We start from the raw sequence: 17,961 nt of genomic DNA on the forward strand, positions 1-17,961 counted from the left end.
TGTGCATTTTGTTACGTAGAATATGATTCCGAAATAAAAAATATAGATTTGTGACAAAAAAAACAAGATGACCTTTATATAACCTTGAAAACGCCTACGCATTTAAAAACTAGTGTAACCATTTGACTCTCCTCTCGAAATACTAAAGGGTATGTATGTTTCTTTTTTTAAATCACATGTCTACGAGATTTTTTATAATTTCTACTTCACTTATATACGAACTGGAATTGGAGACCAATATTCGTTACCCTCTTAGAGATTTCATCATATTCAAATAAAAACAGAGATGTTATGAATTTTTTTTAATATTTCGCTGTATCGGATTTCAAACAGACGAATATGCTATGAATCTAAGCTATAATTTGTTTAAAAAAATGTTTCAAATGAACCTTACCGAGTTTCAAGAGGGACATCATTTCAAACAAGATATAGTTTTGAAGATCATTGAGCGTGTTACTTCAAATGGGACACCCTGCATATTATAATAATTTCGCTAACTGACGGAATTTTGAAAAACTGCATTGATATAATATTCTATAAATTCGTAACTTTGTCAACATTAAATTAAAAAGAATCGATTTTTCTTTAACCGTTAGGGTGATCTACCCCCTTATGTGGGACCTCGATGAAAAGAAATAACGGCATTTCTCGCGAACAGTTTCTTATACCCACTTTTGTTTGGATTGCGTATAGTTGGGGCTCAGGTGCGAATCCCTGGGGACCAGACACCAAGGTAGATCAGTTCCATACGCCAAACCATTGGGACGGTATGCTGGAGGTGGTTGGGGTCACAGGAGTGATGCATCTTGGACAAATTCAGTCTAGTCTTCGAGCAGGAATGAGGATAGCCCAGGTAAGATTTGTCTTCCGAGCAATTTCAGTGAAAATAAAATTTCAGAAAATAAAAATTGTCCGCCTCAACAATTCCGAGAGATAGAAACAGATATAGAAAGTTTATCCTCTCTTTAAAAATTTTATTAGATTAAAAATAATGCATCAATATTTAAGAAATCTTCTAATCTCTCTACTGTTTTAAATGGCAACTACTCCATTTTGTCATAAATGCCAGTTTGTCTGCGGATATTTACACGGATTTATATTTTTGTAAATCAATGTATAGAAAGAAATATTACATATCAATAGGTTTTTGGCTAACCATTCTGAATAACTTACTGTATAAAGCAAGGCGATGATAATCAAGAATAATTGAAACGAAGTTTTTTATCATATTAAGTTGAATAAATGACACTGATCGGCAATACGAAGTTTTTTCGTTTTCTTGTACTAGTAGTAGTAATACTACTTTTATACGAGAGTGGATAAATTATACCGGTTTTCGTGTGCTGATTGTGACTGTGCAAACTACTGTAGGATATTGAGAGAAAAAAAGGGAACCGCACACGGGAATTGAATCCGTGACCTCTCTCTTCATAGCTGATCGATTTCCTCGCATAGCCACTGAACTCTCCCGATTTTCCCGATTTCCATTCGCACTCTTGTTCTCAAGGTATCCCAAACCCCATACTATCTCTCTTCGTTACCATTAATTTTAAATTTAACTGTAAGAGAGAGAGAGCTATAAAAATTATTCTTATGCAGAACGATTTTATATACTCTCTCAAATACAGTTTCCATAATACTCCAAATATTAATAATATAGTATAGTAATAACAACATTTTAACTCAAAGCTTCAATTTTGAAAATAGATAAAAAAAATATTCAAAAAAGTTGGTGGGACGAAGATGGCTTATTCTTTCTAAATATTTTTTGTTTATTTATAGCTTATTTTAATGTGGTCTTATTAATTATGTCGGCATTAGCGATCAGGAGTTTTTAAAAATTAACACGGATAATATATAATAAATATGTAAATACGTTAATATAAATAAACTTAACAATAGATGAATATATGGTGTACAGTAGAACTTTCGTTGCATAATCTAATTAGGAGACAAATGTGTTCACATAAGAGAATTTGCACATAACAAAATAACGAGCAGGTAACACTCAATTTGATTTAATACTAGTCACAGAAGGAAATGAAATTATTACAATTGATTTTCTTATAGCTAATTCCACGTATACATAAAATACACATAGAGCAGGGCTTGGAATTAACTGCATGCAACACGGCGATGATGAGGGCTACGCCTACTGGTTCTCGTTGCAGCGTCTCGCTCCCTCGTGGTCGCCTCTTTCGGCTCGGAACACATCAGGCGCGCGTGCCTGTTGCTTTATGCGAGTGTGTGTAGCATTTAGATGATCACGGGTGAGTGAGACACGCGACAGGATTTGGGAGCAGAGTAGCCATGAAAAGAGGTTACGCAAGGAGTGGGGACATTCGACGCATGCGCAAGAGTTCCCCTGATGCGTCACGTACCAAGGCGGCCGAGCCAACAAGTAGACGAAGTCCATTTCCGCTTATTGGCTCGGCCGTCATGCGCCGGCTGATCTCGCCTTTCACATTGGCCTATGTTTTTCGTTAATAATTCGTAAACAAAACCGCGGATTGCATTTGCGCTACGTTAAAAGTTACTTCAAATGACCTCAGGAACCTCTCATTTCCTGATTTTCAGTAACTTTTTGGACACCCTGTATACCGTATTCAACTAAACGTGTTGTCCGGTTATTGCCTGTCGCAAAAGTGTTAAGGACTACATACACGTATATACATATCCCTATACAGGAATTGACGATGGATCAGGTACATAGTAGTTTTTTTGTATTATGTCCAGGAATTCTGACCGTAAACCGACCGTAACCCGCGCAACCAGATAGTAGTACTCGATTGTCCTGATAAGACATAACCAACGGTTATTCTATGGTCTGTATAATTATAGACTCCAAGTGACTTTTACATTGTTACCGATATTTAAAATAAAAACTTAACAAAACATATTTGTATATTTTTATTTTGTATTATTTCTGTTATAGAAATAAACAAATATGATGTTTTGTTAAGTTATCTTTTTTTAAATATACAAGGTGTCAAAGGTAAAGGAGGTCACCTACGATGCTGTGAACAGTTATACATATATTCAAAGCAACTTTTACATTTTTACTGATATTTAAACTAAACTAAAAAGAATTCTGTAGCGGACGCGCGGAAATTCTAACCTTCTCATGCCGTGAGGCTGGGGGTATCGAATTTCCTTCTTCTTTTTTTTTAGCAATTCGGAAACTCGTCGACTGTGATGATCGTACATACCTGAGGAGTCGAGTTCTTAAGAAAACGTTGAACGGTTAAACGACACACATTTTTTTACGTTAGGAATTATTATGTTGTTGTTCCTTTACTGCTATTTTCCTTCGTTACTGTTGCTATCGTTTCTCGTTGTTGTTATATCGTTGATTAGTTTATTCTTATTGTTGTTTTGCAAATAAATATATTATTTATTATATTTTACACGCGCACAATGAGACACTATTTATTATTCACACGCACCTTCATCCCTACAATTCTATTTGTATTTTTTATTTCCTAGTATTTCTAATATAGAAATATAGGAATAAGGGACTTTGTTAAATTTTTATTTAAATATCACTAAAAATGTAAGAGTTACTTCGTGGTTATAATTATTCACATCACTGTAATTTATAAAGACGAATTTTGTGCACCAAGTTTATTACATTTAGGTTTCTTATTTAAAGAAGATCAAGACATAATTTGATTGATCTAGAGTAATTTGTGTATACTTCGTGTATTGTAATTGTTACAATAAATGTACGCTTCCATTTTATTGATAATTGCTTAATTGATATTATCACTTTATTATTGAAAGTTATCCTTCATATGTTAGAATTCGAGAAATCCACTCTAGCAACGTTTCACAGTAATATTTTACGTATAAAAATAAAAACATCTACACGTGTATGAGAAGAAAGAAAGCACGCTGACTCGCAATATGCGATAGTTTTTTGTTTTCTGTAGCACCGAATAGTATTTTTTAGCTCCACGCTATTAACGATTGTTTCAGTTCATCAATTATGGCGAAATCACATTCCTTATTATTATTATTATTATTATTATTATTATTATTAGTAGTAGTAGTAGTAGTAGTAGTAGTACTACTATTACTATTATTGCTGCAGACAAATATACTTCATAACTATATTTGGAAAATCTTTTTGAATATAATCCTCACTTGATTATTTATGTTTGCTGTAATTTTTAACATGTTATTTAATCGTTTTAACCCACTAATCAGAATTATACAAGGCTGAAGACAGCGGCTAAAATACGATTTACAGCAGCTAAATAATTAAAACAAATAACATGCTTAAAAATTTCAGTTTTAAAATGTTAAAATTAAAAAAAGTTATGTTATTGTATTATGAGTTGACATTCTGGGAATTCTAGTCAAAGGAGCCGCGTCACACATTTGACCATCTCCGTCGAACCTTAGCATAGACGTAGGAATAACGCATAATAACAAATAATTGCTCTTCAGCTTGTAAACAAAAATGGATAATTTGGGAAGAGGAGATACGATTATTCAAGTCTCGCGGCTCGTTTTTACATTTGTCGATTGTTAACAATTATAAAAACAAGATGCAAGGCTTGAATAATCGTATCTTCTCTTTACAAAATTAGGGAGAATTTACTGTAGTACTAACTTACGCTAGAAATGAAATAACCATATCTCCTCTTTCCAAATTGTCCATTGTATACAGTGAACATTTATTCCACTTTCTAAATTATATGTAGGAGTGGTGTGGAACACATCCAGGACAATTATTAACCAAGAAGAATAGATAGAATTACGTTTACTATATTTTTATTCGCTAAGCTGTATACTATGGATCCATAAACTAATATTGACTGATCCAAAGCTCTGATATGAAAAGCCAAACTTTTCAGTAAAACCGAACTTTTTAAACAATTATCTTTGAGATTCCTAATATCCATATTTTTAATATCCCTTAATATCCTTAATACCTTAATATCCAGGAGAATTTTCTTCCAGTTCATTTAAGCGTTTATAATGTTGTATACAAATACAACATCGTACTTGGGAGAGTCCACAGGATCGTTCTGCATAAGAACAGCTTGCGCAACTATTATTAGTTTAAATGTTCCTCGTTTGAAAATGTTTGTTGATCAGTGTCGTTTAGTAACGTGTATGATTATTATTATCATCATGGTGAAGTAGCTCAGAATGAAACTCCGAGATATTGAATGTTAATTTTGTATCCCTCGCAGGGAGGACACATAAAGATACATTTGCAGTCCGATATTCCTGTACAAGTGGATGGAGAACCTTGGGTCCAGAGCGCAGGGCATATCGTAGTTTTAAAATCAGCGTTGACGGTAATCTTGGTACAGACATCCGTAACAACCCCATAATTCCATTGAAATAGAGAACAGAGTGGGTGTAATGCACCGTAAGAGTAAACTTTCCTATTTTTTTAGCACTGAAGTTCTTTCACCTCTCTCCTTTCTAGCATCTACTTTGTGTTCTCCAATTAACCCTTTGCACTGCAACTTCCCTGCATAGTATTCGATTTTCATTCGTCACTTGTGTTGGTATTCGAAATCGTTTCAACAACAGTGCTTTTAGGTACCAGAACACTTTAACACTCGTGCAACCGATTAGGGAGATCTCTCTAATTTTAAAATACATGACCGAGTCCTCTAATCTGGCAATTCTGCTCCTGGATGTATGCTTTATATATAAATCGAGTCATGCAAAACCTTACGTTGTTGAGAAGAAATCTTTCGAATTTATGAGAATCTGTGTGGCACTTGATTTCACCTGGAACTTCATGAGAAGTTTCATCTGTTATAATTATTTTCTTCGAGGAGAGGCTCTGGTCTAAAGGACTAGGAAGTTTTTATTGTAAAAAATTGTTTCTTCTTTTAACAAAACAACCTTGAATTTGGACGTTTAGGCATCTTTATTTTAAATTTCAATCAGAAAAGCGAACAGATTTTCAAACTGCAATAAATTTACAAACCATTTTAAAATTGTAAAAAAAGTGATAAAAGAAAAGCTTAAATTGTTGCTAAACTGTTTAAATTTAAGAAATCAAAAAAAGGATACAAGAAATATGTACAGGTGAGCTTGACAAAATTTCGATATCTGTGCCATTCAAAAAGATTTAGATAATATTTTTTAATGAAATGTTGCGAGGAGGTTATCTCTTAGTAATAATCTTTCAGTAGCAATATATTTTTTCGAGACAATTGCTGTGAATAAAAGGAGAAGCCGCCAACACATTTTTAAATGTAACGAGTAAGGGGTCACTAACGTTTTGTTATCGTAATATCTCTCATTGTTTCCTTTATTGTGCATATTAAACAATTTCGACTCGGTTTACAAACATTTAGACTTCCGTGAACGATGTTATCTTTGTTTAGATTTTCGAAAACGATGAACACACGTTTCACTATTTGCTAATCTTCCTGGTAAATGATATATTTAAGAAGATTAATTTCTCTCTCGATGTGAATGTTGACACGTTATTAACCTCGGGCGAGTGCCATCATCATTTTAACTACTTAATAAAAATAACATTCATTATTATTTTTAGTTCTTTCTTGCTATCTTTCAGTTTCCTTGTAAAATTTCTCATCGAACAATTTATTCGCTATAATTCGTCGATCACTGCGGCAATAAAAACTCGATATACCCGTTTAAAAAGAATGTTGAACACCTCCCTTCTCCTCGCAGCAGTTGCCCCAAGAAAATTTGTTGTATACTATAAAATTAATTTTGCAAACTTTCGTTGACAAACGCCACATCAGGTCGATGTTTTCAATATATGCATTGTAAAATTGCAATTAGTAACATTTTACTTCGCCCACCGTTTATAGAAATCTGTTCGGTAACAATGCCGAGTTTACTATCTTGCAGCCTAATTTATGTACGTGGAAACGTGTCACGCATCGCTAAACACTCTGTACGATTGATGTCAAAAGGACAGACTTCAAGTGCAAAGGGTTAACAGTGATTTAATGAAATTGATACACCTTCGGACCTTGTTCGTCGATAATTCACTCATGCTGTTCGATTTCATGTAGAATGATGGGGCCATCTACATATTTGTCGCACGTTCACTCTCTGCCGGAGCATCTGTATGTACCTAGCCGCCTAAATCTGACTTATCATTACGCTGTTTACGCGATGCTCCATATGAAACTGCTATTCCGTAAACCCGTAACTGCTGGTGTTCGGCAACGCATGCAGTCCTCCCCTCATCGCACTCTCTGACTAATATGTATCTCCTTGTTCCTTTGTTCGCTCCAGGCAACCATGTTGAAGAAAAATAAGATCAAGCGACGGAATACCGAACCGTCGATTCCACCCGCTAACGGGGAGGAGGGCAAGAGCACGGACGAGTGTACCAACAAAACCTAACCGCAGCTTGCAACTAGTCGATGATTTAATTCGTGATTCAAGTTTCCGACCAGTGCTCCGCCTAGACTCCCCGACTGTTGTCCTCCCAGATTCTGCAACAATAGAGGGGAGTTTCGGTGTGGCCACGCCATGCGAAATATAGAACACGTACATGTACTCTTCCTGTATAGTTGAAATTCCAGTCGATGTTCCCGTCGCATGTAGTCCTCTGTGCCACTCTATTCTTGATGTATTCGAGCTATCGACAAATTACTTGACCAGCTTCGGGTATAACCGTTTCACTCTGCAAAACTGGCTTTTTCTGTTCTATTCGTCGAGCGAATCGATTTCAGGAGTTTCGAGTCTTTTCGTTTCCTTCGACGCGGACGATCTTCGACATGCGATCATCAGTTACGTTTCAAATGCTGGCGCATATCGCAACGGCGACTTACTTTTTCAATCATAGGTCGTCTAACGAGGCGAGCCGGTGGTAAATGTAAACAGATCGCTCGCTCGCGCGATCGATGCTAGCGACTAGTAAAGGAAAAACATTGGCTGTCGAATACCGAGCTCAGGGCCAACTTCTAAGAATTCCTTGTCGAAAGTCGATAACAGTCTTTTTAAAGTCTTCCGATGCTTCCTACTATTTTCGTAAAAGCATATCCGCAGTCTGTTGATTATGTTTTGTTTTATTGTTATTGGCGGTTTAATGAGATCGTTTTATTCGATTTTGAAGGTTTTCATGAGATTTATATTTCAATCTGACCGATAGAAAACTTGCTCACAGGAGCTTGATAGATTTAACATAACGAAGCTGAAGTTCATCCAGAAATTCGTCGATTGCTCTGAAATTTTAATGCTCAACGCAATTCAAGCTTGTCGTAATGTAGCGTTGTGAAAAATTGCAGAATGAACTAAATTTTTGGTTAAATCTACACATTTTACGTGTACAAAAATTTTATTTATAAAGAAGAAAATTTTACAAAATTGTACGAAATTTTGTATTATATCTACATATATGTATATATGCATATATGTATATGTTTGTATTATATGTCTAAAAACAAGTTTTGTATATATCGAGAACTAATATTTAATGATCGATAGTGCAAATATTTTTCGACCACTACAAGCGTTTATCAAGAATGACAAATAATTTCTTCTTATTCCAGTACACAAAAATACAGGTTTCGTGATTGAAGGTAACAACATTGAGATTATATGATATACTTTCAAAGTCATATGGTGAATCTGTTTGTATATAAACCTGTTGTTTTTCACAACACTGTATATGATCTAGTTGTTATGCATATTTTTTCAAATAGTATTTTTCAGCTTAATTGATTACCACTTGAAGGACATTGTGAACATTGGTTAACTTAATTACGCATTAACCAGCATAAAGCATTAAGAATGTTCTGTATAAAATAATTAGTAGAACGTCACTTTAAATGTCAATATCATCTCTTCGATGGTGTTTAGATATCAGAATTGGTTATTCATAATTTGATAGAGTGATAAGCCTTTCGTCTGCAATCCTATTTTCACCGACGTTATCTATTGCATCGTTTAAATTCGTACAATAACTTTGCGATTTTTGAATTTTAAAATAACCCTAAAAATTGTTGTATATTATTCTCCCATATTTCCAAAGCATTGTCTAATAATTTTGTTTGCTACAAATCTTTTCGTACATAGCACATCTTTACGGAATTTATCGTCGTAAAATATAAATTTTACAATTTATAACTAATTTATTACATGAATATTTCGATCTGTGCTTTTTCCATGATAATATAGTTTCGAATTAGAAAATAATTATTCTAACAATTAAAAATAGCCTAAATTCTATGTAGTAAGAGTAAAATGTTTTAAATTGCGTATCAATTTATTTTACACGTTACATTAACTGACAGTGTTAGTATAAACGAATTATTAATTGTATTGGAATTAGAATGGCATTTCTTTGCGATTTATAACTTGGCAACTGTAACAAGAAAATCAATCTTGGTTTTGGCAAAAATGGTCCAACATGCAGATGGAAGGTTAATATCCTAAGTCATAACTTCTGAATTTTTGTAATATTTAATAAATTGTTTTGGCTTTGTATACTTTTCAATGGTCGCTGTGCTTGCCGTATCAAAGAATTTTGTAGAATAAAAATGGAAAACAGATGTAAACATTTTGAAATCAAAATTAAATCGCTCTCTGAAAGTTAATGGTGGTGTTATCAAGATATATGTTATTTCATGCTATTTTTCACGTTATTTCACGCGGAGAGACAAATGAAAAGCTGGACGAGTGAAAATCAGCTTTTAATCCCATACGCGATTCCGAAGAAAAAATCTATTAAAAAGATATTCCAAGCAATGTCCTGCAAGTGTTGATCAATCCTGTGTTTAATACCTCTTTTCGTCCACAAATATGTCTTCTTGTTGGTCTGTAAAAATTCTGGCTGTTAAGGAGTTACGAGATATTGTTGTTTATTGGTCTGAATGACATTGACATTTTCTCAATTGCTCGTTTATGCGCCCCCCTGTGACCCTGCCCCTTCCTAGGCGACGATGCTGAAGAAGACCAAGGGTAAAATGAAACGGCGTAATACAGAGTCCAGCATGCAGCTGGCCCTTCAGGCCGCGCCTTCGAATGAACCGGACTCGGAAGTCTTCTGAGAGAGCGAACGTTCCCCGCGCAGGCGAAACGAAAACGCCGCGCGGGGAAGAGAAGCGGAAAACCAGCGGCGGCGCCGCGGTAACTCTGTCACACGCAGCAAGCCGGGCCAGTCACGGAAATCCTCCGTCTGAAATCACGGCAACGTGGCCGACGCGAACGACGCCGTTAAGTGCTATTCTCCTTTCCGTCCCGCGGAAACACCGGAAAACCAGAGAACTCGACGTATGAAATCTCACCGATGACAACACGACACACCCACCCACGCCACCAGAGAATATACAAGAGCTGCTTCAGGAATGCCAGGACAATGAACTATGAACACGACGATTAAAATCAAGTTTCGAACGAGAAGAAACTATTATACATATACATATACCCGTCGCCACAAGGATGAACACGCTCGAATAAGGCCACATCATTTACGAACTCAGAGTAATACTTTAAATGTCCTCCTTCAGAGTTGCAGGATGAAAAAACGTAGATCTCATTTTTAAATGTTAATAACCATTATGTAGCATCGTACGTAGCCTTGATCAATATTTTTTTAGTAAAGACGACGAAGTGTAGAATGACAAAGACAAGAGAGAGAGAGAGAGAGAGAGCGAGAGAGAGAGAGAGAGAGAGAGAGAGAGAGAGGGAGTTTGAGAAACGAACAATCGTGATACGACGAGGTATTAACCGCGCACATGTGACATTACCAGGGAAAAGAGCAGTATTGAGCAAACGTTTTTCCTCCTGTTTATTCGCTTGACAACAGTACTTTTGCATTTATCATTTCTTTTTCTAGTCTGTTTCACTTGCCATCTACGACCCCTTGTACTAAGACCCGCACTCCTCCTCCTCCTCCTCCTCCCCGTCACCCCCTTCCCGGCCGTTCCAACGAAATCTTGGATGAACAGGAAGTGAACCGTTGTACATGACGTTTCGTATGGTATTTTACTAATCCACCGTAAGTATCGTGGCACGATAAAGATCAGTTGTTATTAATATAATACATAATATTTATGATTAAATATTAATATATTTACAAAAGAGTAATGTATTAGTATTACGGTTTTAAGTTGTGATAACTGTTGTGCGTCTGACTGCTGGGCAGTCTGGAATTTCTAACAAAAAAAAAGAACAAATACCAGTGGCAGTCAGTCATTTCATAGAATACGAGAAAAACGAAAAAAAAAGTATGTAACGAACGAAAACTATTAAAGAAGAGCAAGCAAATGTAATTGCCTTCGGCGAGGGTAAATCGACGGCGAAGCGCTTTGTCAACTAGTCTCTCGATGGGACGCGGCAGGACGAAATCTCGGGACGCGAGTTAAACGAATTGATTGTTCTATTCTCGGCGAAACGAGAGAACCAGAAACGACTTGGCAGTGTTCTTTTTACCGTCCGGCCGATTCTGACGACGTACTTCCGGTCGAAGGGAAACTCGCGGGAGCGAACGGTAGGCAAACACATTCCACTGTAACGTGGTCGAGAACAAATAGGACATGTACATTTCTAAAGTATGCCAAAAGAACTTACTAACGTGCTATCACTTTCACGCTGTTTGAGCACACCTCTCGGTGGGGCATCTGGGTTTCCGATCGAGCATCAACGAAAACGCACGTGGACGTTAGGGCGGTGTCGATTATCGTCGTGGCATCGCGAGCACAGAGAAAAAGCGAGAGTGAGAGAAAGAAAGAGATGGTTGTTCGATCGGTTTAACGGAGAGTGAATAAACGCACTGTCGTGGCTTTTTAGCCGTGGATCGTGTTCATACCATGGACCCTTCGTTGGCATCATTCGATTAAGAGACAATTCCGGTGCCAAACAGTTGTACATAATACTGTAAATGTGGGAGATTAAAGAAAAAAAAGTCGCGAGAGAGCAAAAGAGAGAGAGAGAGAGAAAATGTTATTTGAACGGCGAGGAATGAACGAGAGACGGTGTTACATGCCGGATATTGAACGATCGTCCCCGACGTATAGCGAAACGATACGCGCGGGCTAGGCGAACGGATGAAAGCGTGTTGTGTTGTGTATACGTGTCGCGCGTATTTCAGTTGAACGGAGTGAGAAAGAGAGGAATCGATGCCTTCGAACGCGTAGACAAAAATTGTAAGAACGAAGCGAATAAAACGGGATAAGCGGATTAAGCAGGATATAAGCGGGAGAATGTGTCAAACTGGAACGGGATATGGTTACGCGTCTTCTTTCACTTGATTTTGTGTTCCAGAGAATGCTTGTAGAGTATAAAAGCCACCTCCCGTGCACCCTCTAGCTAACCTCTCGTAGATGTCTACCGAGTGTCTTTTCACAAAGAACGCGGACTCAGGCGGAAGAACGCGACTCCGTCGGTAAACGAGATTGGTTCGACGAGAGGCCGCCGGTTTCCGGATAATCGATCTGGCCTCCCCGATTCTAATCACAACCTGCCAATGATGCATGGGCTCAGTTGTTCGTCCTCGGCATCCGGCGTGCGCGCGAGTACAAATGACGTATCGGCGGCAGATTGGCGAAAACCGTATTTCTTCAGTTTTCGATTTTCTTTCGGGTTTCTCTTTCTTTCCTCTTCCTTTTCTCTTCCTTTTCTTCCGTTCGATCCGACCGGGAAAGTTACAGCGTACATATTTCGCTGTTGTTACGAACGAAACTAAAAAAAAAAAAGGGATAGAGAGAGAGAGAGAGAGACACCACACTAAGCTAACGGAACAATTTACGTATAATGAATGTATGTGCTATAAAAGAACAAAAAATATGTCTGAACAAAAGCTAGCTGTTACGACTGAATTCGTTTTCCTGTCCTATCGACGACACGCTCTAGCCACTACACACGGACATAACCACAGATGGAACCGCTCGTCGCGAGTTCGATCTGCTTTCTTTTTCCACGACGTGCTGAATCACGTTCGCATCGTACCTTTGCAGTACACCGTTACGTATTATTTTCTATCGATTTAAACGAGCGCGCGCACGAGAGAGAAAAAGAAAGAGAGAGAGAGAAAGAGAACACTGTAATATTATGGGACCGGATGTGGACACGTTCTGAAATGAAATTTTGTTTTCTTCGGGTATCTTAATTTTAATGTCCAGATTATATATACGTATTATAATGACTGTACGAGAATAAATTTGTTGTATTATGTTGATACACAGTGGTGGTAATACGTCGTACAAATGAACCGCTTAGCGTAAATGAACTTTTTGTTCCGGATATTTCCTCTTCTGGTTTCGATGCACAGCACGTTACTGTATCGCGGACGATGAGATTTCTCGTTGGAATCATGTCTTGGCGTGTATTATGGAAAGATTGAAATATTAAGTAAATTAATGTACACATTACCTTCGCAGTTTTCATGCTTTCGACACGTGATTTCATTGCGTAAGTATTATCCCTTCTCCTAAACACATCTTTATGTTATTGAAGATGTTGACATAACCTTGACATAACTTTGATTTTTGGTTATTTGAATAATAAGTACAATTTAGGTCGAATTTTGAAAAAATAATTAATATCTGGTCGTATTGATATAAATATAGCCATCGTTTATGGTATGTTATCGACATTTATATATGTCCAAAATCGAATATTTAATCTTGGATTGCTCTTTAAATGTGCTTCTCTGCGCAACTAATAATTCTGGAAATATCCTTTTGCCCGCCCATAATAGATATAACGCAATTTGAGTTGAATAAACTGTAAAATCGTAATTAATAAACTGTTTAATTAAGAAAAAATGATGAATCGATAAACCGTTAAATTGAATTCTAACGAAAGAATAAAATCAGATCTTCAAATAGCAAATAGTAAGCGCGTTACTTCAAATAAGTTACAAAATCGTAAATATCCGTTACAAAAATTTTGAAATAGGTTACATTAGATGTACAACTTTGCTCCTGCCGTTTTCCAATAGATGGCTTTGGCGATAAGTGGTGGTTGAAATAAATGAATCATAGATGTCGTCAATTAGGGAGAATTTACTGTAATGCCATAGCAGGGTAATGCTGGAGCAGAGCTTTTTTAAGAAATGGCTTCAAGAAAACTTTCTTTGAAATGGCTTTACCAACACAATGAAATATAAGATTTTAAAAAAATTATAAGGGAATGAATAAGAAAGTTTGTCCTTTTTGAAGTATCAACCTAATTTGCTTTCCTAATCAAAACATTAAAAATGAACCTTAGCACTTTACCGGCCGCTGGTACAACAGTTGTGTCACGGTTGTGTCACATTTATCTAAAATGTATTTGTTTTCAGAATTTCAGAGAAATCGAAGCATAACATTTTTGGAAATTACAGGGAATAACACTGGAATATGGTGAAAACTTTTCTCATAAAATTTTGGATCTTAAACTTGAGTCGCGGACAATCATCCTGATAAACATTATGCAAATATTTACTTTTAATTTATTTGGAAACCGTTTAAAAATTCAATGACATCATACAATAAAGAACATTTATTATTGTACGGATATCATCAAAATGAACTATAATATAGATTTTATCTTAAATTGGATAAATAAATCGTCTGTTAACAATACTATTGAACATTTAAAATGAATTAAATAAGGGATTTAGGGTATGATATGGCTTCTTGCGGCCATTACTGATTAAGGTGGGGTTAAACAATAGATATAAACATTTATATGTAATAATAGTATTATTTATAGATACAACATTTAAAAATTTTCTGATTCATTTACAAGCTAAGTACTTTTTTATAATTACATATTTATATTACCAAGGTATAATACCCACGTTTTGTTATAAAGTTATAGATGAAGTATATGTATAACTATATAGAGAAATAATCACAAACTTCTCTCTCCCTAATTTTGTTTGTATATCCCATACATATACATATACAGAAAACTTTTAAGCCTCATATAAAGCATAAACTTCTTACTGTAACTACAATAATAAAGATTTCTTATTATTTGTATTATTATCAATATAACATTTCACACAGCTATGAAGCTTCCTTCTTTAGTTTTGCAAATAAAAGTATTATTTTATAAACGTAAGAAATATGTTATAAACAAGTAAAGAATTAAACAATAATTAAATAATTGTTTAGTGATAAGATAGTGACAAAAAAAAGTAAAATGTAGAGTATCTATCAATTGATAACAACAAGTTACGTATGCAAGTATATCAGAACATTAGAAAATGTGTATTAGTTTTGCAGGAAAATACAAAATAAAAATCAGTTAATTTCATGACATTAGAATGGATAGATATAGTTCTAACTATAAATGTATATTGCTGAATTTCAGTTTTGATCGTTTAATCATCAAAAGTTTTCCGTACCACATCAGATAAGAAAAGATTACATTTACAACCACATGCGTTATACTAGTGCATCAATTTTTTTAATAAATGAAACAAATTATGAATTTCAAAACAATTCCATTCAAATTATTCAGAATTTAGGATTTTCAAATTTATCAAAAAATTTATATTATACATATGTATATTAAGTTATTATATTATACAATATAGGCCATAAGAAGCAATAACATTTGCAAAATTTATGACACTTTACATCGTATTATACAAAAAGAAGAAATACAAATCCTAAGTGAACAAAAATATTACTAATTTTTTAATGCTAGTGCAACTTAAGGCTGTCCAAGTGTATACGTTGATTTATTCATATACTTATGTCTGTTTTAAATAAATTATTGATACCCGTATGGAGGAACATTTCAAATTAACATAATAATAAAATAAAAACCGACAAATGAATATGAATGCAATTGAAGAATATGATATACTCTATGCTATATAAGCGTTAACAATATTTCATGGCACGGAACAACAACATGATGAAAAGCAAATTTTCTACCACTCTTTTTGCTTGGAAAGTATCCATCTTTTCTATCACAGCTGTTCTTTACTAATTGAATACCAACCTGGAATAAGCGTCCACAATAAATTTCTGTCAAGGTTGAGTCAATATGGTTTCACAGACTTTGTCGATCATTTTAGTGAACACAGATTGTAGATATTATGAAAGAAGGTGACGTGCTGATGGAAAGAAGAATTGTGTTAGGTTTTGAAATTTACGGAAGAAGGGTCTAAGGCACAGGAGAATGTAAGGGATAACCTATGTAGGATGCAATATAACCTACAGACCGATTTATCACCGAGAGATAATGCTAAATCTACTTGAGATCCTTATTCCTGGTTTATATCCAATTGTAAAGGTTGACCAATTGCGTTGTTCACGCAGATTCTGCTTTCCTCGTGGATATAACAGATAGCTGCGTGAATTGATTTAATAAATTTTGGCGTCCAAGGAATCAGACTTCTTACATAGACCATTTTTGGGTTCGATTATAATTATCATCTCTTTATGTAATTCGTTACTTAGATAAGTGTAAAAACATTTTTTGCTAAAAAGGACAACTAGATGCTACTATGCAACCAGAAGATCATCGTCACTATCCGTTTGACACTGGGTAGGATCGACGTCAAGCAACAGTTGGGCTTCCTCTGTAGTATCGACCTAAAATCAAGGATACATCAATTAGCATATGGTTAATAATTAACATTTTTCTTTGTTACACTTTAAATTTGTTAAAATAAGTATACAAAACTATACACATTTTTTAAATATTAATTAACCTTCGGTAGAAAATATCTTTTGATACGCATCAATTGCAACAAGTATGATACTATTTTATTCTAAGCCTTTAACGTTGTAGCGGGGTTCCGGTCTATTTTGACTCAGAACACGAAAATCATTTAATTAATTAATTCCCGACGATCCAGTTAAATTAGAAGGGCTAATAGGTTTAGAAGAAGTACTTCTAAAAATATATTTAAGAAAATTGATAAATTTCTCCGTACATGTAGCATTATTATTCATAATTTGTTAACTAGTCAGTTGGGCCGCTTTTTAATTTTATAATTTCTTGCATCCTTTTCGGCATTGTTTGAACAAATTTTTGCGTTGTTTTTGGTTGAATATTTGACTGAAATTATTTTTCGAAAACGTTTTTTGTCTTCACTGACAGCCAAGTGACTAAATTGTACTCGATTCTAGAGTGTTTTCTTGAGAGTTGTTTGTAAATATTCGGCTGAACTCCGTTAACGCAGCAGATTAAATTCTTCTCCGTACAGAGACTTTTTTGACCTCATTTTGTTATGCTCGTCATTTTCGTTCGTTTATTTGTGAACAAATGGATGTAATATCTTTTACTTTGCACTATAAATTAATGTTATATTTCCGAATATAATAACACAGAAATTCTTTATTACTATCTTTTTTTGCAAATTATGCAACTTCAAGTAAATTCTTGTACAGTGTACGGAGACTTTGTCGATCGATGCACATTTTGCACACTTTATGCATATTATGCAATTTAAGAGCATATTATTTTCGACTGACTAAAATTATTAAAGAAAGAAGGAACGTTTCTACATATTCGATTGCCGTACGTTATACAATTGTTAAAGAACATTTTGATTTCACATAAGGATCCGTTGTTCATTGAGATGAATGAGATTATTGAAACCACTTCGAGATGTACGTGTAGATAAAATACATAATGTGATCATACTCTGCAGTACCGAACGCGTCCACTGCTTCTTCTCGATGAAAATGGATGCCAACAAGGACGTAGGCATGTTCGCTTATCCGGATCTCGGAAATAAAACAGAACTGCGACAGTAGCGATAACACTCAGCACGATGGTAGCCACTGCGCCAGCTAGGCAGACAAACAACATGATTTATATATAATTATATTATATATACATATGTATCGTCAGACAACATTCCGGAAGTACAACAAAGATATCTCGGGCCTTGAAAACATATAGGGTGTTCCAAAAGTGTGGTACTTTCGAGAAATGAGGGGTTCCAGAAATCATTTGAAGTAACTTTATCTTTAGCGAGAATGCAATCCGCGGTGTCGTTCACGAATTATTAACAAAAAACAGTGATCGATGAGAGGCGAGCTC

The 17,961-nt window shown here is 35.3% G+C and overlaps 2 protein-coding genes and 1 long non-coding RNA gene across 16 annotated transcripts in view; 1 reads left to right on the forward strand and 2 right to left on the reverse strand.

Moving 5' to 3' along the window:
• The window catches only part of LOC117219905 (diacylglycerol kinase theta), a 76,682-nt gene extending 63,348 nt beyond the window's left edge, over positions 1 to 13,334 (forward strand). For 6 of the 12 annotated variants that reach the window (XM_076528434.1, XM_076528431.1, XM_076528440.1 and 3 more), the window contains 3 exons: positions 694 to 853; positions 5,205 to 5,321; positions 9,900 to 13,334. In XM_076528434.1, the coding sequence (XP_076384549.1) occupies positions 694 to 853; positions 5,205 to 5,321; positions 9,900 to 10,013 (391 nt within the window). In that variant the 3' untranslated portion in view covers positions 10,014 to 13,334. Of the gene's footprint in view, positions 1 to 693; positions 854 to 5,204; positions 5,371 to 7,251 lie in introns of all 12 variants that reach the window. The other 6 variants (XM_033469463.2, XM_076528445.1, XM_076528451.1 and 3 more) reach the window with 4 other exon arrangements.
• On the reverse strand, positions 5,881 to 7,648 carry LOC117219906 (uncharacterized). The gene is made up of 2 exons (XR_004490125.2): positions 7,514 to 7,648; positions 5,881 to 7,454 (listed from the first exon to the last, which is right to left on the reverse strand). It is a non-coding gene; the product is annotated as an uncharacterized LOC117219906 (long non-coding RNA).
• Positions 13,335 to 14,632: 1,298 nt separating the features above from the next.
• Lerp (lysosomal enzyme receptor protein) overlaps positions 14,633 to 17,961 on the reverse strand; it is a 54,444-nt gene continuing 51,115 nt past the window's right edge. For 2 of the 3 annotated variants that reach the window (XM_033469411.2, XM_033469414.2), the window contains exons 15-16: positions 17,560 to 17,708; positions 14,633 to 16,502 (exon numbers count right to left, since the gene is read on the reverse strand). In XM_033469411.2, coding sequence (XP_033325302.2) covers positions 16,413 to 16,502; positions 17,560 to 17,708 — 239 coding nt within the window. In that variant the 3' untranslated portion in view covers positions 14,633 to 16,412. The remainder of the gene's footprint in view (positions 16,503 to 17,559; positions 17,709 to 17,961) is intronic. The other variant, XM_033469412.2, reaches the window with a different exon arrangement.

Source organism: Megalopta genalis, chromosome 1, assembly GCF_051020955.1.
Source record: "Megalopta genalis isolate 19385.01 chromosome 1, iyMegGena1_principal, whole genome shotgun sequence".
Classification (NCBI taxonomy): Eukaryota; Metazoa; Arthropoda; class Insecta; order Hymenoptera; family Halictidae; genus Megalopta; species Megalopta genalis.